Genomic DNA, 23,081 nt, shown 5'->3' with positions numbered 1-23,081 from the left:
GATTCATCGCTTTCCCTTCATCTGGGGCCGAGGCACTTGCTGGGCCAACCAGGACAGAACAGCTAGGCCTACTGTCCATGCAGAGGAGGTGGCACCATGTCACCGTGCAGCTCCAATGATGCTCAGTGCTTAGGAAGCCAGAAAGAAGTGTGGTCTAAGGCTGAGGCGGCTCCCTGGGCCAGGCTAACTTCCTCTTATGGTGCCCTGATCACCGTGCCCCAAGCCCCCAATCTCTTGGTCTGGAAAACTCTTTGGCAAAGCCATGGCTCACCGTAGCGTAAGCAATGCTACTGATATTATTATTCCAAACAACATTCATGGCTCATTTGTCCAAATAAATAGACATTATTGTATTGATAGTGGAAGAGTATTCTTTTTGTGTTTTCTACTGTAGAGTCCAGTATGCCATGGAAAACATGAAAACACTGCTTTATTACGTCGGATCTTTCCCTCTCCTTCTCAAAAAGCTACAATGGCTCCCTTTTGCAGGCCTATAAACTCCCTTTTCTGGTATAGTTTGGTTTTCACTTTTGGAAAGGGGTATTTCCTGAGAAAGATGTAGCAAGAGTCAAATTACAAAAATGTACTAAGCCAAGGGCCCACTCTCCTCCTCCACCACCACCACCATTTGGCGTGTCACATTCACTTCGGGGTGTTATTGCAGAGCCAGTGGAGGAGCCATTCCTTTGATCACAAGACATAGCATCTTGACTGCCTGGTCCATTTACCACTGGGCTGGTTCAAGCAGACTGATCCTCAGGGCTGACTTCTCATTAGGTTCAGTTGTGGTGGCTCCCAGCAGACTCAACTACAGTTGCTGGGTCTCTGGAGGCTCTCCTAACCTTTCGAAGTTCACAAGGAAAGAATACACACGAGGACAGAAACAGAGCTGGTAACGTGTTCATGGTCACATGGTGGCTGGGTGGGGAGAATAGGCAGCTACTAACTCTTTCCCCTGTACTGAGGTTTACAGCATTTCTTCCTCTTTCGCATTCCAGGGAAGCATCTGCCTGGTGTTTAAGGCCCAACAATGGTTCAAAACCCAGCCCTGTTGTGGAATGAGAGAGAGACATCACTTGTCTCCTCCCCTCAAACAGGTACAGGTACATTGTCATCTTTGAATCTTTGCTCATGTTCTCCCCCTTAGATCTTGAATAGCTCTCTCTACCCTTATCCAAACCCTCCTGTCCTTTGAATACAACTGTTAGCAGCCTACATGGGAGGTCTCAAATGTGGCAATTGTGGAACTAATTGTCCTTTCTGCTTTGGCTACTCATCAGGGTTCCCAGTGAGAAGAGGGAGGGAACAGCTTCCACCAGAATAAAGGTCTTAGAACAAGAAAGCCCAAACAGAATGGCTGGTCAGAGGAACCAGCTTGCCAAGGATCTCAGATGGCCCTATCCTTGAGGACAGAATCTTAGGAACCAGACACCTGGCTGAATAAGGAAACATATAGAGAAGCGTGCAAGCAAACAAGCTTTTCTACCCTGCCTACCTCAAGGAAGTCAAGTGTGGGTCAAAATACACTCAGCCTCAGGTAGAGAAGTGCTGTAAAGTAATGAGGAGAAAAAGCAGGGATACTTTGCCTGGCAACTCCTGAGGGAATAACACAGCCTTGGCCCCATGTTCTGGGGCCTTCGTGAGCACATCTGGATGGCAGGAGCCATTTCAGATGAGTTTAACAAGGCCGAAGTTTCAACCAAATCTGCAGGTAGTGAGTGGCCTCTGCATGCTGCTCTCAGCCAGAGAGAGAGAAATGTGCCCACAGCCACCCTGAGGGAAATCTACATCCCACCCCTTCCCTTGTCTACCTGCCTATGGGGGTTGACCAGAAAAACACACTCACCCCAACATGCAGAGCAGGTCCCCAGGGGCCCAAGGCATGAGCTTAGGGCTTCTGGGCTACAACTGAAGGGCCATTTACCTTACACTGCCTGGCCTGATGCTCCCTTCCTGTCTCTGCAGCATCTCCTCTCCCATGTTGCTAACACTCAAGGGAAAGTGTGACATGGCATGTGAATTTGGGAAGTGCAAGTACAGAATCCAAAGCTGGACACATGACCTTTTCACATACACACACACATACACACACACACACACCATATACCCCATACCACATGTATACACACTCATACCCACATAACACATACATATACCACATATATACACACACCTGTGTGTATGTTGACCTTTGCCAGTACAGAACTTAAATGGATAAAAGCTAAAGGACAGACTTGTGTGTTCTGTAAGGCATTCTTCCTCTTGCAAATGTGCTGCTCAGGAGCTAGACAGCTGAGTAGTCAAAGGACCCACTCTTCTTTGGGAACCTCTTTCTTTAAGTGCCTATACAGTTGCTTATGAATTGTACTGACATCCTAGGACTGAAGTCTCCCCAAGCAGGAAAAGAACTCAGGGCCTCTGTCCCTGGACCTGCACAGCCTACATGACTCACAGTACCAGCAGAGGGCCAGGTGCAGGTTCTGTGCCTCTTTGCTCTTTGACTCCCACGCTTCCTCTGATCCTTAGGTCCAGTGATCTCTCCTCCTCCTTTGGCACCCCATCACAAATGCTTACCTGCCTGTTATATAGATGATGACACTGAGAGATAAAATAACAGACTAAGTTAGGCAGTTTATCAGTGACAGCGCCAGGGCAAAAAGGGAAGTCCCCAGACTCTCTGGCCAGTGCTCTTTCCATGAAAACAAGACTTTCTGTCTAACCTCAGAATTGTACCCTTGCCCACCATTTCAGCTTTTCCTGATGGAGTCCTTGCTCAATGAGGGGGGAGTGATACCAATTTCAGGAGGGGGCAGTTGACATATCTCTTGAGATACTATGAGACACAGAAAGGGGTGCCAGCCTGATAGGGCATAAAAAGAACAACAAGGGATTAAGCAGATTCTTTTATCTACTCTAGTTCATTCCCTCCATTCCCACTCAATAAGGAGATGAGAGAGTCACTGGAAATAGGAGAATCTTCTCAGATATCCAACCACCTCCCCCTGGGTCCTACTTCAAGGTGGAGATGTAGAAGGCCCAGGGACAATGTTCCCAGCCACCTTATCATGGCATTTCAGAGAAATGAAGATCTTTTGGATGGGCAACGATGTTGGATGGGTCAGGCACTGGATGAGAACATGGACTGAGAAGCTAGCAAAGGGGATTGGTTGGAGTCAGCTCATCAAAGATATGTTTGATTCCAGCTGTGCCACATGCTATCCCTCTAACCTTGAGCAAATCTCCAGGCCTCGGTTTCCTCATCTGTAAAAGGAATGGGCTAGACTAGATGACCATTAAGGTCTTTTCCAGGTTGAAATGTAGGCTCTATGACCTCTGACCTACCAATTGAGCAATACTGATCTGAGTTGTTTGGCCAGAGGCCTAGAGGCACTAGTACAAGAGAGGTCCTTAACCTGGGGTCCATGGACCTCCCAAATCCAAAGGGGTCTCTGGTTAGATTTCATAGGTCCATAACCCTGAAGGGGAAAAAATTACACCATTATTTTCGCTAAGCTTTGTTTTCTATTGCAGTCCTGTGCATTTGTAATATATGAATTCTAAAACAATATTCTGAGGAGGGGGGCCCTAGGCTACTGGCCCAAGGAGAGTGAAGAAACCTGGTGGAAGGTGGGACGGGCAGCTTTAGGGGGGATGGGTGAGCTAAAGCTGGTTGTGCCCTTCTTGGCAATATTGCAGAGAGAATTCTTGGGCAAGTGGGGGTCCCTGCCAACAGGGCCACTCGAGCAAACTCCCAAGATCATGTTTATATCTGACCCTTTAGCAAAGTCAGGCACTGCCCAGCAGGGTCAGATAGATGCTAATGTGAGAGGAGACAGTTGTAGATGTGGTCCAGAAGGATGCAACCTGAAAGAAAGGGCTCGCTTCAACTATAATTGATAAATAGACCATATGCCAATGAATTCTCTCTACAGAAGGGAAGCCAATTGAGATCAGACCATGGCATGTGGAGTAGGCAAATTCTCACGAGTCTGATGAAGATGAAGTCAGGGGTTGGGGAGGGAGGGTTCTTTAGGAGATATTGCAAAGTTGCTAATTTCTAAGATCTCTTAGTCAGGGGATTCTCCTGTGTAAGGTTTTAAATACCAGCCTGTGGATGCTGTGTGGCACAGAATTTGAGAATGGAGGGAGGGCTTCAAAGAGCATGGACAGAAGGGGTGTGGTCTGGCATGTTCGTGAGGGCGGGACTTCCAGCAAGGTAGAAGAGCACCAGGACACCTGGTTGGCCAGAGCAAGTCAGTTGTTCCAGGCAGTGCTAAGTGCTGGGGATAAAAAGACAACCCATCCCCCGAACTGCTCCTGCCCTCAGGAGTTTCCATTCGACTAAGGGGGAGGCACACCATATCCACATGTCAAGAAATAAAAACTCACTTGAGCCAGACCACCAAGAGGTAGAAGGAGGGGGTGCTTGAGGAGTTCTGAAAGGGGGGCAGCGTTCCAGGAAGGCGAGTCCAGCCTGTGCTAAGGTAGCACCATGGGAGATGGATAGTTTGGTTGGGGGAGCCACTTAGGCTGGACCAGAGAGTGTTTGGAAAGGAGTAACAGATGATCTGGCAGGAAACATGGGTTGGAGCCACATTGTGAAGGACCTTAAATGTCAAATGGAGAAACTTGTGTTTTATCCTGGAGGCAATGGGGAACCCCTGAAGCTTCTGTAGATAGGGAAGGCCATGGTTTGACCTCAGTTTTAGAGTTTGTGTTTGAGACTAGGAGGACACAAGGTCATAAAGGGAGAGCAGGGTCCGATTATGATGGCCTTAAAAGTCAGTTAGAATATGGGGACTTTCTTGCAGGGAAAAGGAAGCATTTGACAGGTTTTGAGCAGGAAGGGCTTGACATAATGAATTGCATATTTGAGAAAGACTCATCTGTCCACAGAATATGAAACAGACCAGAGAGGAGAAGTGAAGATATCAAGGCCAGAGGGGGAACAAGGTTGAGGTAATAATAGTGAGGCCAGAGAAGTACCAAGGAGAAGGTAACCAAAGAGTCAGTGAGAAGGATCATCCAAAGGCTGGCAGCAGCTAAAAAGAGCCCAGACAACAGGCTAAACTGTTTGAAACTGGGAAGGACAAAGAAGAGACTGGTTTGGGGGAAGATCATGAGCTGATGGTGAGAGATGTCCAAGTGGAAAGGCCCAGGAGATGGCTAAAGGGGCAGGTCGGAGCTCCAAGGCAGACAGGGGCTATGATGGTTCAGGAGGCACTCACAAAGGGAAGGCAGCTGGAGCACCGGAGATAAGCCAAGCTTCAGAGGCTATGATAGAACCTCAGGGAATGCCACAGCTGAAGGAGAAGAGCCAAGGAAACAATCATAGCACCTGGGATCTAGGGCTGGTGAGGAGCTTGAAGGTCACTGAGTCTTAGCCTTTCATTTGACAGAGGAGGTGATTGAAGCTAGAGAGTTTGCCCAGGGTCACACCCATTCACAGGATCATGTTATGCAAGCCAAAGGAGGACTGAATGATCAGTGGGGGCAAATGTTAGGAAAGGTCAAGGAAAACTCAGAACCTAACTGAGAAAAAAAAGAGCCATTGAATGGCTCAAGGAAATCATTGATGGTCTACTAAATGCAGGAATTCATTGATGCCTACTGAAGGCGGGAAGTTATTGATGCCTAGGGCTAGGCCATCCATGACATGGCTTGGCCTCTTGAGGAATCAGGATCCTTTTATCCTCCAGCAACAATTCCTTCTCCTGGTCAGCCCTGGGGATGACTGGCTACCTTCTCCCCTCTTCCTCCAGATGGTGGATTGAGCTCAGCATTCCTAGGCCATGGCCCTGGCTCCAGTGTACCACCCCTCTTTTTCCTGTGTTACCTTCCTCCATTGGAATGAGAGGTTCTAGAAGGCCAGGATCAGCTTCTTTGCCTTCCTTTGCATCCACAGTGCTTGGCACATGATCAATGCTTAATTAATGCTTTAACAATCTATGGGACAAGAAATGGATTTTGGTGGGAGCACAGCTGGATTGAAGTTTCAGAATCAGCTGAGTTTTAGGCAGCCTGGGAAGGCTCCCAACTCACAGGACGGGCAGTTGCCAAGGTCTCTTTGCTCTGCAGATGCCCTGGGTTTTGCTGACTGAGAAGCAGTGAAGGAGATTTAGCTGCGGTGCAGGAGCTGCTACTGGTCCCTTGGGCCCTCCTGGTGTGGGAAGTTAGTTCTTCAGTAGGGTGGGTGGCCCCATCCAAGCCAGGCCTTGATAAGACAATGCCAGCAGTGAAGGCTACCAAGCACAGAGATTTCCTTATGAACTTCTGAAGACCTGCTACCTGATTTCAGCTCTGATAATCTCTGACTCAAACTGCATCCTCTTCTCTGAGCCTCCAGTTCCCCTTGCCCTGGGGTTGGATTAGCCAGCCTCCAAGGGCCCCTCTTGCTCTAATTCTGAGGTCCTCTGACCTTTTCTGGGAGTTATTCTCTGGCTACCCCTGGCAGTGCCAGCACCCAGACTAGGCATCTCAGGTTGGTACTCCATGGTCCATCCCCTAAGACCCATCCCAAAGGCCCTACTTTCTGGTGAATTATAGTTAGCTATCATGGTAGTAGACATTACCAAGTGTCCCCTCCTAAGCAGGGACACCTGAAAACAAATTCAACCTAAAACGGGTACCTCTGGCAGTGGCAGAGACAGGTAGCATCCCTTGGTGGTGTCCCTCCAATCAGAGGTTATTGATAATAGTAACCATCCCCATTTCTCTAGGCTGTATGGTACACAGACATGCATGCAAGTACATGCACGTGCACACACATGGAGTGAGCAGGGGGACACTACAACACATTACAAATGAGGACTTGCTCTGGGGAATGGGGCAGAGAAATGGATAATTAATAAGGAAAGTGGGTGAGCTACCTGATGATCAGTCAGGTCCTCCTACTGGCATCTCTTGATGACAGGAGCATATGAGGAAGACCACTAGCCTGTTGCGTAGGCCCTCCATGGTCAACTTACAGGAAGACATGGACATGTCTGGGTGGGGCAGCCTTGTTCCACAGAGGGAACATCTAAACAGGTCAAAGATCCTCTGGAACATTAAGGACCTTGTGAGGCAGGAGGTGTCAAAGCCAGGGTCCAGGAGGGCAGGACTTCCCAACAGGCAAAGTCAGACTCAAGGGAGACAATGTGTGTAAAGTGCATGGCAGACTTTATTTATCCTCCTACCTGAGCACATGGCAGAGAAGCACAAGGTCATGTTGAAGGTCATAGGTCTCCAAGGGCAGACTAATTCACACAACGTGAGTTTGTGAGCAAGGAAGAGAGCAGGTGCATGTCTGCCTGCTTGCAGACTCATAGGCATACTCTCTCTTATGGTGTGAGAAAGTCTCAATAGTGGGCAGTATGATATGAACATATGGCCTTTCAGATCATCCCTAGGGGCCTGAGGTCCAGGGAAATCCCTAAAACAGTAAAGTCTGGGAGAATCACATGACCCCTCCCAAAGAGACAACCTTTTACAGTATGCATCCAGGGCCACCATGAAGAGGGTAAGAAGTTCTAGACTGGCAGAGAATAGCCTGGGAATAGGGACCATGGAAGGAGGGCTGGGCTCTGTTTTGATGATGGGGGGAGGGGGGGGCAATTTATGGGCTACCAAGGTCTTCAAACCTCAGATCTTCTTTTTAGTGCCAGGTAGATACTCTCTCCCCAGATCCCTACCTCCTCTCTCACTGATCAGGGTCCACCTGCTCTCTCCCATGCTGAATTATCTGGAGCCCTCAGGTGTCGCTAGTAAGGTGTTATGTGAACTGGTAGCTTCTGTTTTTTAACTAATTAATTATCCTTGTTGATCAAGTGCTTAGTTCAATTGTTTCTATGCTATCAAAGGAGAGTAAGAGCTATCACCACCCTCTGAATTTTGATGTCCTAGGACAAAGGCCCAGGTGCCACAGCCTAGTTATGGCTTTATACCTCCAACAGCTGGAAGTGGTCCCTACCAGAAAGGGCCTCTCCAAATAGGGCCCAGGGGCTTTCTCCAGGGGCAAGGTTCAGATTGGAGTGCATAGGGGCAAGGTTCTTGGGTGTGACTGCCCCCCTGTTCTGAAAGCTTGGGAGAAGGCATTTCTTATGCAGTGAAGCAAAGCAAGGAGAAGATCCTTAGAGCCCTCAGATGAAGTGGGGGGTGAGGCAGGGACACGGGGTGGGGGGCGGGAGGAGGAGATCAGGTAGTTTGTGGCGCTTCTCTACACTCAGCTTCCACTGCTTCAGGATTCCAGCTGAGGCTTTGAGCAGAAGCCATTCCTGTCAAGAAAAATCCAAGAGTAAGCTGGGCCCTAGGCAGCCTGAGCACCTAAGGAGCCCAGAACTAACTAAGCTGTCCTCCCACTCAGCTGCCTGAACTACTACAATAGCCTCCCAAGAGGTCTTTCTTTCCTCCAAGCTGTTCTTTCATGCTGCTGACAGAATAATTTTCTATCAGCTACATTACTCCTCTGCTCAAACATCTTTAATGGCTCCCCATTGTCAACTGGGCAAAGGTCAAACTCCTGGCCCAACATTTAGAGTCCTAAGTAATCTTAGGATCAGAGCTGAAAGGGACCATAGAGTTAATTTAGTCTGACCTTCTACGTTTACAGAAGAAGAAATTGGAACCCAGAGAGGAAAAGTAGTTTGTTCAAGATCATATGGGACCTGAAGCCAGCTCCTCTGACTCTGGAGCTAGGGCACTTCTCAGTCTTGTCTCCGGAAAGTCCCCTGCCCATATTCTATGCTTTCGCCAAACTGGATCACTCTCTGTCCCCCTCAAACACTTCCCAGGATTTCCTGTGGGCCTACAATAGCTTCACTTCTTCCTTACTCAGCTTGAAGTCTATCCTCAAAGCTCTCTGGTGACAAGGAAACCCACCACTTTCCACGGCTGCCTGTCCCACTTTGGGACAGCGCTCAGGTACAGTTGATACCCATTGTCCCAACACTGCCCACTGTTTGCTGCAATGCCTGCTTGGCAGCAGGGGTACTGCTTGGCACGATGCCTAGCAAGTTAACATGGACCCTGTGCAAGGCTTATGTGCAAGTCTATAAGCATCCACCAAAGTCCCCCAACAGAGAGACCCTGGACTCTTGAAGGCTCAGCCAGCAAGGTCTGAGCTTCTAATATAGGAAGACCTGGGGCCTGTTTTCTTGCCACCCACCATTCACTGAGACTGGAGCCACTTACCTGCAGTATTTGCTGATGCACTCCAGGTCCCGCAAGCAATGGGCCTGGGAAGGTTTGTAGCCCAGTGACCTCCAGAATGGGGTCATTCGAACCACCCGATGAAGCAGGAGCTGCCCCAGAGGACCAGCCCCAGTCAAAGTATCCATCTTAATCTCATGTTCAGAGACTTCTTTGTCCCTCACGGGGCTGGACGCAACCTGTAATCACAAAGCAGAGACATCTATCACTGTGGCATAGTCCCGACGGGGTATGTGTTGCAAAAAAATGGCTTTGGTCTCATTTTAGAACAAAATTAGAATAAGAATTTGGAGAAAAACTAAGGTGGCTTTATGACAAAGAAGTACAGTTTGACCCTCAAGTGCTCAAGGAAACAGATCAGAAACTGTCCAATGTCCAACAGAGCCCAACAATTCACATTTCCCAGGAATGAAATAGGGTCCTGTGGACAGCATCCTGAGCTGGAAGGTGGTGCTCTCAAGTCTGCTGCTTCCTTGCTATGTGACCTCAGGGACATGATTTCCTTCCTGTGGGTTCCAATAGCTGCTGACTGTCTCCCAATGTCCTGGGGTGGCTCAGAGGAGATTGTGGATGGAAAGAACGAAGAAAATTTGCCTGGTTCCCACTATTATTCCATATTTTCATCTTACCATGTTTCCTCCTAGATTTAGAATCCATGCTGACAGTCATGACTGTAGGATTGTTTAACAGATAGTTTTATGTGTCTGTCTCTCAAAGCCAAAATTTGGGTGGGGTGACTGGGCCTTTGCCTCAGGGTGCAGAAATGCAGAGGGCCCCACCAGCACAACTGAGCTCTGTACTTGGTGAGCTAGAAGAATTAGTTAAGATAGACAGCCACACCCCAGGTGAATTCCTCCTGCCTGCCTCACCTGCCACCCACCAGCCCCCCCCCTCCCAGTAGACTTAGGGCATCCTCAAACCTCTGTGTGGCACAACAGGGGCGGCAGCCTAGAGTCTCTGTTCCCTCCTCCCCTCACTGTCTGTCTAGCACAGTGGGGAAGAGACAGAATCTGAAGGAGTCCTAGGTTCAATCGCAGGATCTGCCACTAGCCAGTTGGGTGACCCATGGCAAGTCATCTGTATAAAATGGGGCTACCTGTTGTGAGGCTCGAATGAGAATGGGACAAACAGGTCCTCTGTTCCTCCTCCTGTAAAACTGTCTGCTTTCCCGACAATTTGTCTGTGTTGTTAAAACAGAAGATGACTCCAGTGTCTGCCCTGGGCCTGTTGGTCTCAGGGCCCCCACAGTTAAGGGTTTGTCCCCTGCCTTTCCTGCTCACTGAGCCTCTCTCCCTGTCCCCTGGAAGGCTTGCTCAGTATTGAAAGAGAAACGGAAGGAAAAGGGAGGGAGCGAGGGTGTTGCCCCTGGCCAGTAGCCACCTAAGGGCTGGCAGCAGCAAGCCTGTTGAGTCCAAAGCCTGAGGTCCCGGGAGGAGGAGACAAAGGAATTTGGGGACTGCTCCAACTTTGCTGGGGGTAGAGATAATAGATGGGAATTTGGAGAGGAACAGAAGTTGGGGGTGGGGGAGGAAGGAGGAAGAGGAGAAAGAGAAAGAGGGGGAGAGGGAGGAGGAAGAATTGAGGAGTCTGCCTCCCACAAAGGCAAACCAAGGAAGCCAGCCCCCCCTAGAAGTGGAGCCATCCCAGAATCCACCGGGGCTTTGGCTCATCTTTCTGTGGTTCCTTAGCCACTGAGTCTGACTCTCTGTACAGGGATCAGGTGAAGGGGCTGAGGATGCTGAGCTGCAGAAGAGAAGATGTGGTCTCATGGGTGGGGGACAATATTTGAGTTCTCGTCAAAGTTTTCCTAACACAAACAAACTGTCCTGAAAGCCAGTGGTTTTCCTGGGGGGGGGGGGGGGGGGCGGGGAGAGCAGACCATTGAAACTCTCAGGGCTGGGATGCACGAGCTGGTGTCCAGCTTCAGTTTTCCTGAAAGGACCATGAAAATGAGCTGACCGTTTCCACAGACCTGCTGTAATCCTAATTGTACTCACGTGGTTGCTGAGTACCTTTTGATCATCCATAGTCCCGAGAGGAAAGTTCTGTATTATTCTCCCTATTTGACAGACAGTGGAGCAACAGTATTGGAGGACTGTGGGTACATAGGAGGGTCCATGTGCAAATTCTGGCTCAGCCATTCATAGGACCTCAGACTTAAACCTGAATATATCCTAAAGGCCATCTTGTCCAACTCACTCATTTTATAGAGGAGGAAACTAAGCCCACAAAAAGGTCACTTCCTCCTCCTGGACCTCAATTTCATCCTCTGTAAAATGGGGGGGGGGTAGGCCACAGGTTGGACTAGATGCCATCTAACAGCCTAAATGTCTGGTCCTAAGAAGCTGAGATGAAACCACTTGCTTGGATTACACAGCACCATGTCTGAGGGTGACTCTCCCTCGCTGTTTCCATTTTTGTCTAAATGTGATGGCATTGATTTATTTCATTAGGAGTAGGAGAGCTCTGGGACTTGGTCTGGGTGGTTTTTTTTCTATTTCGAGGGCTTCTTGATGCTGGTGGTGACATTTGTGAAGGGCTCTTACTGGAAAAGGTCACTCCCGTTCTCTACCTGTCTCCTGGGATCTTCTGAGACAAGCTCAGAAGGCCTCTTTAAAATCCCCTCCATACACGTGCTTACTGATGTATCATCCATCAAAAGATCTTCCACTTAGAGCAGGAAGGGACCTTTGGGGTCACCCAGATCTATCCCCTCATTTCACAGAGAGGGGAGGGGACTGACTTGAAACAGGAATCAAACCCAAGTCTTTCTTAACTTCAGATCCAGCACTTGAATCTCCCACCACTGCCTCCTGAGCTGGCCCCTCTAGGGGGGGACTTCTGCCATTTCTGAGAAAACTTTTTCCTTCACTTGCCAACTCTCATCAAATCCCAGCTCAGTCTATTACTCTCTGTGTGACCTTGGGCAAGTCATTTCCTCTCTATAAATAAGGGAGGTGAACTAGATGACTTTCATCTTGAAAATTACAATGCAAAGGCTTCCTAGGGGACTACCCCAGATCCTCAATGCTTCCTCCATGAAGGCAAGGAGCAGGACCTCTTAGGTGGGATTTCGAGATGTCCTTCAGCCCTATCACCCAGCCAGCCACCATAGCAGAGCTCCCTCACCTCAGAGGTCAGCAAGTCCAGCCCCACCTTTTTTCTCATGGTTTGAATCCACATGTTCTTCCCATTGCTTGCTAGAGAAGGCTGGTTGGCTGTTTGCTGGGTGTTATTTCTTATTATCACTCAGTGCGTTCAGTCATGTCCAGCTCTTTGTGAGCCCGTTTGGGGTTTTCTTGGCAGAGATCCTGGAGTGCTTTGCCGTTTCCTTCTCCACTTCATTTTGCAGATGAGGAAACTGAGGTGAATAAAGTAACTTGCCCAAGGTCACACAGCTAGGAAGTACCTGAGGCCAGATTTGAACTCAGGAAGAGGAGTCTCCCAAGTCCAAGTGCCCTATCCACTGCGCCACCCAGCTGCCCTTGTTGGGTGTTTAGATTTCCCATTTGGGTGAGAGGTCCCTTCTCCCTCAGATATCCAGGGTTTCTGACAATTCTCAAATTATTCTGGTTTGAGACTCTGCATATTTGAAGTTGAGAAGCTTGAGAGACTGTTGCACCCTCCCCCTAAAGCTGTTGTATTACTAGACTGTAAGCTTCTTGAAGGAAGAGGCCCAGTCCTATGCCTTTGTATCCCCCAGAGGGCCTGGACAGGCTATTTCACTAGGGTTCACTGAGCCAGCCCTTATAATGTGCTGGTTCCCTGTGAAGGCTCTTCTTACACCCTGGGTGGCACTGGGTCATCCTGTGACAAAGGGGGAATGATCAGGATGCCTCTAAGAGCAGTGCAGGGCTGGGGGGATGCCACCATTTTGCTGGAAAGAAAGCTGCTGCCAGCTAGCTCTCCCACCCACAGGCTTGCCTAGGACTTGGGCTCTGAGAGAAACCACAACACTTGGATTTCTGAACCAAAAGCTTTCACACGAAACACAGGTTCCTAAAATCTGCATCTGATAAATACATTTTCAAATAGAACCTCTCCCTCAAGGACTAGACTCTCATAAAAAACTACTCCAGAGGCAAAGCATTGACAAGTGCATTTTTTACAAGCACATTCTCTCCCTCTGGGAGATGGGAATGGAGCCAAGTTCAGGAAGCCACTTGCTTCAGCTGCCCACAGGTATCATTACCCCGAGCCAACAGTTTAACCAGAATTTTTGGGAAGTCCAGGCCCATCCCCCACACAACAGGCTTCACCCCTCTCCCACTTCTCACCTTCCTGTAGCATCACCTACCTGCCAGCTGGCCTCCCCCAGTCCCATCTCCCCTGTTTCTCCCCTAAAGATGTGTGGGCCAGACAACTCATGGCCAGCCTGCTGTTGCTGCTCATTTGGCTGGGTACTCCCAAGAGCACTCTGATGGTGCCATGACTGAAGATGAAAGGCTGCGGAGCTGGTCCTGGAAGCAGGAAGCCCTGGGTGCAAGCAGCTTCTGATGGGTCCATCTTAACATGGAAGACCACGACCCAGCGATTTTAGATCTCAGTGGCCCAGCTCACTAGACATCCTTCTGTACCAGTGGAGAGAGGTCACACACTGGGAGTTAGCCACACTGAAGAAATGTCAGGGCCAGACCAGACAAAGGTGGCAATGACAACAATCATTTGGCCTAATGTCTTGTTTTCTGGATGAAGGAATTGAGACTCTGATGGATCAAATAACCCGCCTGGAGTCACCGAGCCAGTGAGTGTCTAAGGTGGAATTTGAACCCAGGTCTCCTGACTCCAAGGCCAGCTGCATCTTGCTGCTTCTCTGGTGTGGAAATTTTAAAAATTCAAAATGAATGTAAATATAGATGGGAAAATGCCACGAGTCCCTTGAGAGAAATGCCCACCGGTGCCCTGGTAGCCTGAGAGCCCTTCGCTTCTGCTTAACTGGGTCTCTTGGGCCCTCAGTCTCCTCTTCTGTACAATAAGGGGGAAAGTTAGCCTAACAATGGTAAAGGTCCTCCTGGCTCTGCCACCCTATTGCCTTAAGCTTCCCTTTCTGGAAAATCAGGAGGGGAGAGGGAGGACTCAATAGTCTCTAAGGCTCCCGGCAGCCCTGCCGCTCCCCAGTTCCCCCAAATCAGACCCACCTGCTGAAAAGGCAGAAGCAGGAACAGCACAGAGACCGCAAAGAGCACCCCCTTCATGGTCAGCCCTTGCACACAGGATGGCTGCCGATGTTGCTGACCTCTGCTGTCTCGGGCCTCCGCCGTCCCTGTCTGTGGGCCCTGGCCAGCCCCTTTGCCTTCATATAGACAGTTTAGCCCAGCCCCCCACTGGGTTGCAGGACGTGTTCAAATATTTGAGACATAACTGCTGTTGGGCAATGGCTCACCCCTGCCCTTCTACCAGTCTCTCTTCACCCTTCGTTCCTTTCCCCAGCCCTCCTGCCTCAGTGATATCGACCAGGCTCCAGGCTGAACTTCTGATTGCTGAGCTAAGCAGTGAGGTGGGAGCACTGATCCCTTGAATGGTCTGGAGATAGAGACCCTCAGCAGCAAGCATAGGCCATAGAATCCTCTGGGAGGGACTTTTGCCACTGTCTGTTCCATGCTTCAGAATATTCTTGTGCCTGAATGTGCCCCAGGATTGATTCCTGAAATTGCCTTGTGTGACCCAGGACCCCACAAGCCCACTCTGAGCTTTCATCGACATGACACAACTTTGTTGTGCTTTGGAGCTTCTCCAAAATTGCCCTCCTTTCGTGTATCTGCTGCCCACCCAGAGTTTCCCTGGGGAAACTCAGAATTCAGCTGATTTTGCTCAAACACAGGTTTCCCCTGAGAATGAGATTAGATGCCATTCTGCTCTAGTCTCCAGAAAAAGGCCAGAGGACCTCAACTCCCATGAAAGTCAGATTGCTTTTATTTCACCCATAGCAGCAAATAAAATCACAGATGCCCACAAACACTGGAGTTATCCATCTCGTCTCTGAGTCCTGTCTTCCCCCCAGTAACCTATATAGTTCCAGATGCATAAGACTCTATGGTCCCAACCACCCCCAGAAATGAATTGGAGGTTTCTAGAGTCAACCTTTGGGGAGCCTTACCTCAATGTCCCTCATGGTTCCATACAGAACTCCTCCTGACGGCCAAGCAGGCCCAAATTTGCTCCCCACATCCTCTCCAGGAGCCCTCGGGTCTCTTCTTCTCTGCCCCCTTGAAACTCTGTCTCCCTCTAATCTGTGGGCTTGGTCGTCTCTACAAGGTGGGATGCTGGAATCCAATGCTATCCCAAACTCCCTTATTTCCCTGGTTTCAAAGATACTCTATACCTTCACCCACCTCCTTCTGTCTGAGACCCTCCCTGGCCCTCTGTCCTCTCTTTACGTTGTCTTCCTTGGTGATTTCCTTTGCACTCATGGCTTTCACTGTCATCTCTATGCATGACATAGATGGCTCCCAAACCTATGCATCCAATTATTGCCAACTGCCTACTGGACAACAGCGTTTGGATGACTCAACAGGCCTCAATGCCCCTCTCCCCCTTCAAAACCCCTCTCTGTTGAGAACATCACCACCCCAGTCACTCAGGTTTGTAACTTACAGATGAGGAAACTGAGACCCAAAGGAACCAAAGTGAATTGCCCAAGATCATACAGATGGTAAGTGGCCAAACTAGGATCTGAACCCAGGTCCTTGGACTTTAAATCCAGCATTATTTCCATTACCCCACACTGTCTCTGCACCTGTAGGCTCCCATCTCTCCTGAAAGGAAGGAGGTACATTTTCTCATCTTTTTTTGAGGCCCAGGATTGGGCATTACAAGTCTTCATTTTGGGGTTTGTTTCATTTCTGATGACCGTCATTGTGCAGACTGCTTGCCAGGTTCTGATCCCTTCCCCTTGCATCCGTTCAGATAAGTCTTCCCCTCTTTCTAGTTCACAAGATAACCCCACTGCTTTCCCATTCCCTTCACTAATGGGCATCCACTGAGTTTCCAGATTTTTGATGCCGCAAAGTCTCAGCCGGGCCTGGAATATACTGGCTCAGCTCTGCCTTTAGAGGCACAGGGGGCAGATCAGTCCAAAGGGACTTCTGAGGTCATAGAGTTCAATCCTGTTGTGTTACACACAAGGACACAGCAGCTCAGAGATCACATGGCTGTTGGTAAGGGGGAGGAGGCAGGATTTGAACCCAGGTCTCATGGTTCTAATGCTAACACTTGGACATGCTTTCCTCAGTGTAAAAGGGATTGTTTCCTTTTTGTCTTTGTATACCTGGCACATGCTAGGGTCTTATCAGACATTTGGCTATTCAAAAGCTCAGGAACCTCCAGTTAACTTGTATGAGTTATTGGCTCAAACCTGCCCTCCCCTGAGCCTAGCATTACCTCGGTCCTTCCAGAATCTGGCTGTTATCTCTCAGCCCCACTGCCCCAGCCAAGTCAGACCTGGTAGTATGGGAGATCACTTCTACATCAGTGGCAGGAAACCCCCTGGAGGCTAGGGACCTTTAGCTTCTCACAAATACCTTGTTGTGGTTGGCACTCATCCTCGACAACTGGATTGAACCAAATCAGTTTAGATTTAGTTTCCAAATCTGAAACAAAAAGGCCTCCACGTTTACTGTAACCCCAAATTGATACAGTCTATCCAGCATGGGGCACCAGAATCACCTAAAGGATAATGGAGGGTTGGAAGTTCCAAAGGTTAAAGGGAAGGGGAGTGGAGGAGCCATCGGAGAGATGCAAATCTTGGATCCCTGGCTCATCCAGCTGGAAGAGTTCCTCAGAAACTGAAGCCTTCGCCTCCCTGCCGCCGCTGCCACAGCTGCCAACAACTCTCAAGCCAAGAAAGTTCAACCTTTTTTTTTTAAGCAAAAGTTGATTTATTGACCACAGCACAAAAATAGAAAACTTCCATTGTTCATATTAACTCTGTCAGAAAGAACAGGCCACTTGGTACAGGCAGTGCCTCCCCCCCAAAGTGGTTGTACCAGGGCCCCATCTCCAGCAGGCCCTTTGAACCCGGCTCATATGGCATCAGAACTTCCTCAAGGAAACCCTGGGCCCACAGCCATGGCCCTTGGCCTTAGTAGAGTTTAAAATTCACAGCAAAGCTGGGAGTGACTGCCTGCCCTCCAGCCCAGCCTAGCCTCTAGGTGGGGCCTCCCACCTTCTCCTGAAAGGGCATGCTGGAGCTGCCTGCCTATGCGCCCTCCATCCCCCTAAAGGGTAGGTCCTAGTGACACAGTCCATCTGCTGGGCCGGCTTTACTTGCACATAAAATGAGGAACAATTCAGTGACGCTTTTTGTGTCTAAAAACATTTTTTAAAAAGAAGGCATGAGGAAGAGATCCGAGAGCTTCTCATTCCCTCTTCCTCACACATGGGGTGAAGAGATGTGAATCCTATAAACAATCAATCCCAGGAATCTTCTCTCTCAGCCCACTTCCTCCTGCATCCTGGAGAAGCAAGGAATGGGCCATGAGGGCCCCAGGCAGCAGCTACAGAATAACAGGACTCCAAAAGGCCCAGCCAGGGTGAGAGCAATCTGTTCTGGTGTTGGCCCAGAACAGATGCAAGAGCCATGAGTAGCAAGAACCCCTGGGAGGCCTTCAAAACATGGACTCCCTGCCCTATCCCCCTTGCTGAATCTGTATTTCAGACAAGTCTGATGGCTGTTTCCCTCTGGAGCTCAGGGCTGCCCAACCCTTTTGGCTGGGGCAAGCAGAGGCTCTCAAAATTTTGGGACTTGTCTGGGGATTAGAGCTGGGACTCTGAAAGAACAAGCTGCCACACCTTTCACCATACTAGTCTCAGATTCTTCTGGCAAGATGGATTCTCACCCAACAGGAAGAAGCAGGAAAGTGGGAGGCAGGACTGCCAGAGGAACAATCTCCCAAGACATTAGATACTCAGTCGGTTCAAAGCCTGGGCTTGGTTTTAAAATCAGTTGTGGAAACAAAAGTGAGATGATCAAAGAGTGACTGTGCCTGGTGGTGTGGGGGTGGCAGGTGACAAGTCTGGGGATTAGTGAAAGGAGTGCTGTATCTTGAGATCAATAGCACCTAGCAAGCAGGAGCCTCCTGGCCTCCATGCTCACCTGCAGGTACAGGACTGGGCAATCATGTCCTCGTATTCTTTGTACAGAATGCTGCCACTGGCCTCAATCATCAGGACACTAATGGGCGTGTACTTGTAAGGGACGCAGGAGGGTCGAGGGATGCTTCTATCCACCCGTTCGTTGATAAGGTTCTGAATGATGGCATGGTTGGGTGAGTGGAGGTCAGAATGTGGCACCCGTGGACAGACCCCCTTGCAGTAGTTGGGACTGTACCCGTGGGGGGCAATGATCCAGTTCTCCCAGCCCAGCTGGCGGAAGCTAACCTGGAAAGGGTGGAGAGAACACTGGCTCTGATCCAGTGACTGGCCAGGTTTTTCAGATCTCACGGGACCCACCTGACGGATCTGTCGGACAAGGGAAAGGAGATCAGCTCCCTCAGACCCCCCCACCAGAAGTTCTTGTAGCCTTGTTCGTGGCGCACTCTGAAAGGTATTGTTGAAATACAGAACCAGGAAAGTAGTGTCAGTAGCCAAAGCCTGCCTCTTCCCAAGGCCAATCTCAGTCCTTTCTTGCTGCTGACACCTGACTTGAATGTGAAGGACTCTTCTCCCCTTTTGAGGCCAGACTTGCTGCTGAATGTAATTGGTGAGATCTATCTCTGCCCAGGCCTCCAGCAAAGCCAAACCCAGGGAGCCCCCTCCCGGGAGGATGGCGCTCTTGTGCACCCAGGGTTCCACATGGCAGGAGAGATGGGAGTGGGACAGGTGGAGGTGAGGGCGGTAAGCAACAGTGGCCCTCAACAGCCGGTCCATGTCACAGTTTGGCTGAAGCAGGAAGTCTAGGGTCTGCACGTACCAGGGACCTGCGAAGAAGAAATGAAGGATGTAAGAAAAACAGAAAGGCAGCTTCTCTTCCCAACCCACCTGACCAGGCCTTCTCAATTTGGGAGGGGGTGTTCACTTCCCCCTCAAAGCCAGCAAGAGAGAAGGTGCCTCATAGTGACTCCAAGGAAGCTACACCTACATACTGGGGAGCAGTTGGGTGCTTGGGCAACACTAAGATGGAAGGAGTCTTAGTCCCTAGCCTCGCAGATCTCTTAGCACTTAAATAAATGCAGTTCAAGAACCTGGGTGAGCTGTTGGTATGATGCTTTCTCATGGAGGAGAGGATGGAAAGAGACCAAGGCAGTCAGCTCCCTGCCTCTCCTGAGCCAGAGACCCCCTTCTGCCCCATGGGGATGTGTTCATGTGCACATGGGTGCATGCCAAAAGCCCGCCCAGTGGCTCCTCTTATCATGTAGGTCAAGCAAAGCACCTCCTTTTTGGGCACGTGGAGACACTTGGTTTTTCCTTCCAAGAGATTTCATTTTCAAGCTCATGGAGGAGAAAGGGGGCAAGAGTGAGGCACTAGGAGAGCCCAGATTCCAGTCTTGCCCTGGGACTTCTTAGCTCACCTGGGCCAGTTACTACTCCTTTCTTTCTCTCAGCCTCACTTCCCTCATTTGTAAAATGAGACAAAACACACAAATCCCTTCGCAAACCTTCTAAAGGCAAGAGAGACACTGCCATTCTGAGGCTATTCAAACTGCCCCAGGAAACTGGAGAAGAAACCCTGTCTGTGCTGAGCAATGACTGGGGTTATTCTCAGTCAACAGGTCACTCAGGACCTCGGGATACCCCAGCCTCCAACACGCTAATGCACAGCCAGAGGTGCCTGTTCCATGGTGAGGACCCTCCTGTCTCGGAGCCTCCACGCCCTGCCCCCCAGTCAACTGGTCAGGTTTCTATTGTTTCCTTTCCTTCCTACCTCCATCAATCCCCTTTCTCTGACCCTCCATCCCCTCTTACCTGATCTACTTCAAGAGCCTCCTAATGAATGTCCCTGGCTCCCATCCATTCAGTTAGCTGCCCAAGGGACTTTCCTAAAGCTCCAATTCAGGAATCCCTAAACCTCACCATTCCCAAAGCTCAAGAAACTGAAGGGGTTCCCCTGGCTCCAGCCATCCTTTCCAGCCTTAGATCTTGTTCCCCTTCATGCGGTGAGGTCTAGCTAGATGGTCTAGCCAGATTGCCCTGCTTGGTGTTACTTACAGAAGAGATTTGCCATCCCTCCCTCCCAGACCCGGGACACACTCCCTTGTCCCCTCTACCTCTTCACATCCCTTGGTGCCCTGAATGCGCATCCCAAGCACTACCCCTTATGACTCCCACCTGTTCATGCCTCTCCCATACTTTGTACTTTGTCTATGTCCCCTCGATGGCATCAGCTCCTTGTGGGCAGAGACTGTATATTCTCAGTGCCTTGCACATAATAGGCACTTCATCAATGCTCACTGGTCTTCTGTTATTGCCATGACCACAATCGAACATCTGTTAGGGTAGAAAGGGCCCTTGGGGATGGGTTAGTCTAGATCCTGGGGGCATACAGTGACATAACCCAAGGCCAGCTTGCTCTCCTTCTCTGGAAGAAGTGACTCACCTCCGCTCCCAAGCATCTTCTTCGTCCCAGGCTCTACCCTTCCTCTGCTGCCCGCCGTGCCCCCCATGTCCCTTCACTTCCTCCAATCTTCCAGCTACCTCTCCCCAGGTTCCAGCTTGAAGCTTGTTTCAGACCAAGGACCTCCTTGGAAGCCTCCTCGCAGCCTCTCATAGCTGAGGCAGAGCTGGGATGAGAAGCCCCAGGCATCCAGATTCCTCCACACCCACTCCCTGGGGCTAGAGGACTTGAGGCTAGCTCTCCACCAAGCCTGAGGCTACCCTGACACCAAGTGGCTGACCTGGGGGACAGCCTCTTCCGACCGGAGGCTTGGAAGGTCGCAGACTGAGAAGGTGGAGAGGAACCTCAGTCTTCACTCAGCTTAGGGGTCTTGCCAAGGGTTCTACCCCAGAGCTAGACTGAGGGCACCTTCCCCCTGTATTCCCTGGGGTACTGGGGGGCCACTCTAGCTCAGACAAGGGCTGGAGGCCAAAGACAGAGGGAAGCACAAATGAGTCTTTTCCCAGGTTCAAGCTCTTAGCCATCAGTCAATCAACCTTCCTAAGGTGCCTGCAGCGCACCTTCCTTCCAGCCCCAGGAAAAAGACTAAGCCTAATTAAAATCAGTTATCTGACTAATTGGCTCGGGGTGGGGTTTACAGGCACAGGTGCAATTGGCCTCCCAGACTGCTTGAGTTCATGCATCAAGTGTCTAGGCCAAAAGTGAAGGTGCTTTATAAATGTGTTTTAAAATGCCAAGCATTTTACATGCCCTGTCTCCTTTGAGCCTCCCAGTGAGGTAAAATATATGCTACAGGCATTTTTCAATCCCCATTTTACAGATGGGGAAACTGAGGCCCAGGGGAGTGTAGAGGTCAGAAGTCATTCACATTGACCTCATTAGACCCTTGCCTTTTCAGCTACTGGACACCCCTCACCCTAACCAAGCATCTAAGGGCCTCTGGCCTGTGCTGCTGGACCCTGGCCGGCTGGGGCAAGGGAGTCTCACTTTGGCCAGAGGGAGAAAGGAGGGAGGGAGGGAGGGAGAAAGGAGGGAGGGAGGGACAAAGGAGGGAGGGAGGGACAAAGGAGGGAGGGAGGGACAAAGGAGGGAGGGACGGAGGGACCCTCTCTTTCTTGATTCCATCCTGGGCTTCCAGGAGGAGGGTGGGGAGCCTCAGCTGGGAAGTGGCGGGGCGCTCCCCCTCCTTCCCTGCTGCAGGGAAAGGGATGAGTCACGTCTTGGCCCAGAGGCCCTGAGACCCGCACGGGGCCAGAGTGAGGAAGGATGAAAGGAAAAAGGGGGAGGGCAGGTGCGGAGGCCCCGCATACTTCTTCAGCTTAGCACAGCCACCCCTCGGAGAGAGGGCACCTTTTTCAGCCACAGCTGGCGTCGCGGGCCTGGAATGCCTCAGTTTCCTCCTCTGTAAGATGAGGGGCTGTTCGGGTTCTCTGGCCGCTAAGGTTCCTGCCCCACTCACCTCGGGGGGGCAGAGCGCGGCTGCTCACCGGTGTCACCAACCTCACTGCCTTGGCACTGAAGATGCGCTTCTCCCGCGGGCGCCCGTGCTGGTCAGAGTTCCGCCTGTACAGCGCCAGCATGTAGTGTAGGGGAGGCCCGCGAGTCAACTGCGGTTGGGGGGACTTCCAGGGTGCTTCTTGCAGCAGCGCCCCAAGCAGGGGCAGCAGCGTGGGCACCTGGGCCGGAGTCACGGCATCCTGGACCTGGGTACCCGTCGGGGAGCTCAGCCTCAGGGCAAAGGGCAGTGCCCACAGGATCATGCCCATGAGACCCATGAATGGGAAGAGGAGGGTAGGGAGTCGCAGGGAAAGCACGGGTAGTCCCGGACCTAGACTAGCAGACACCTGGACACTGGGGGCCCTGGAGTCCGGAGGGGGGAGGCATACACCCCGGGCTCAGCTCAACCTAGGTGCCCTGGAAGGGACCGAGAAGAAAGTCCGTGCTGCTGCTGCGCGCTCACTCTCTGGTTCTGCTGCGTTCAGGTGAATCCCTGCCTGCCCCTACACCTCTTATAAGCTGCTTTGATAGAGAAGTGATCTTCCCCACCTGTGTTTAGGCCCTCTGTCGGCTCCCCCTCAAGGAAGCCCGAGGCCCTTATTCCTAACTGCCAGCTGCTTCCCTAAGGAGGCAATCTGGAGGAGAAATCCTTGGGGGCAGACCTAAAGGAGAGAAGACGATTCTCCATCCACCTAAAGGGGCGAGCCAGAGTCCACCAAGGATTAAGGGCCCCAGACTTCTCCTCGGCTTCAGCTTCATCTTGTCTTGCCTTTAAAGAGGGCAGCTGGTAAGAGCCATCAGAAGGACACTGGGGCGAGCAGGCCAGGCTTGGCCCGGCTCTAAG

At 50.7% G+C, this 23,081-nt stretch overlaps 2 protein-coding genes across 2 annotated transcripts; both read right to left on the bottom strand.

Annotated features, from left to right (window-relative positions):
• Positions 1-7,144: 7,144 nt before the first annotated feature.
• On the bottom strand, positions 7,145-14,473 carry LOC140516221 (liver-expressed antimicrobial peptide 2-like). The gene is made up of 3 exons (XM_072627257.1): positions 14,328-14,473; positions 9,172-9,368; positions 7,145-8,255 (listed from the first exon to the last, which is right to left on the bottom strand). Exons 1-3 carry the CDS (start codon positions 14,382-14,384, stop codon positions 8,219-8,221), a joined length of 291 nt encoding a protein of 96 aa, XP_072483358.1. The 5' UTR covers positions 14,385-14,473; the 3' UTR covers positions 7,145-8,218.
• A 2,569-nt stretch (positions 14,474-17,042) lies between these two features.
• Positions 17,043-22,813, bottom strand: BMP15 (bone morphogenetic protein 15). Its single transcript, XM_072626814.1, has 2 exons — positions 22,200-22,813; positions 17,043-19,106 (listed from the first exon to the last, which is right to left on the bottom strand). Exons 1-2 carry the CDS (start codon positions 22,513-22,515, stop codon positions 18,280-18,282), a joined length of 1,143 nt encoding a protein of 380 aa, XP_072482915.1. The 5' UTR covers positions 22,516-22,813; the 3' UTR covers positions 17,043-18,279.
• Positions 22,814-23,081: the final 268 nt, after the last annotated feature.

The sequence above is a fragment of the Notamacropus eugenii genome, chromosome X (assembly GCF_028372415.1).
Source record: "Notamacropus eugenii isolate mMacEug1 chromosome X, mMacEug1.pri_v2, whole genome shotgun sequence".
Lineage (NCBI taxonomy): Eukaryota > Metazoa > Chordata > Mammalia > Diprotodontia > Macropodidae > Notamacropus > Notamacropus eugenii.
This window is presented reverse-complemented; position numbering and strand designations above follow the sequence as displayed.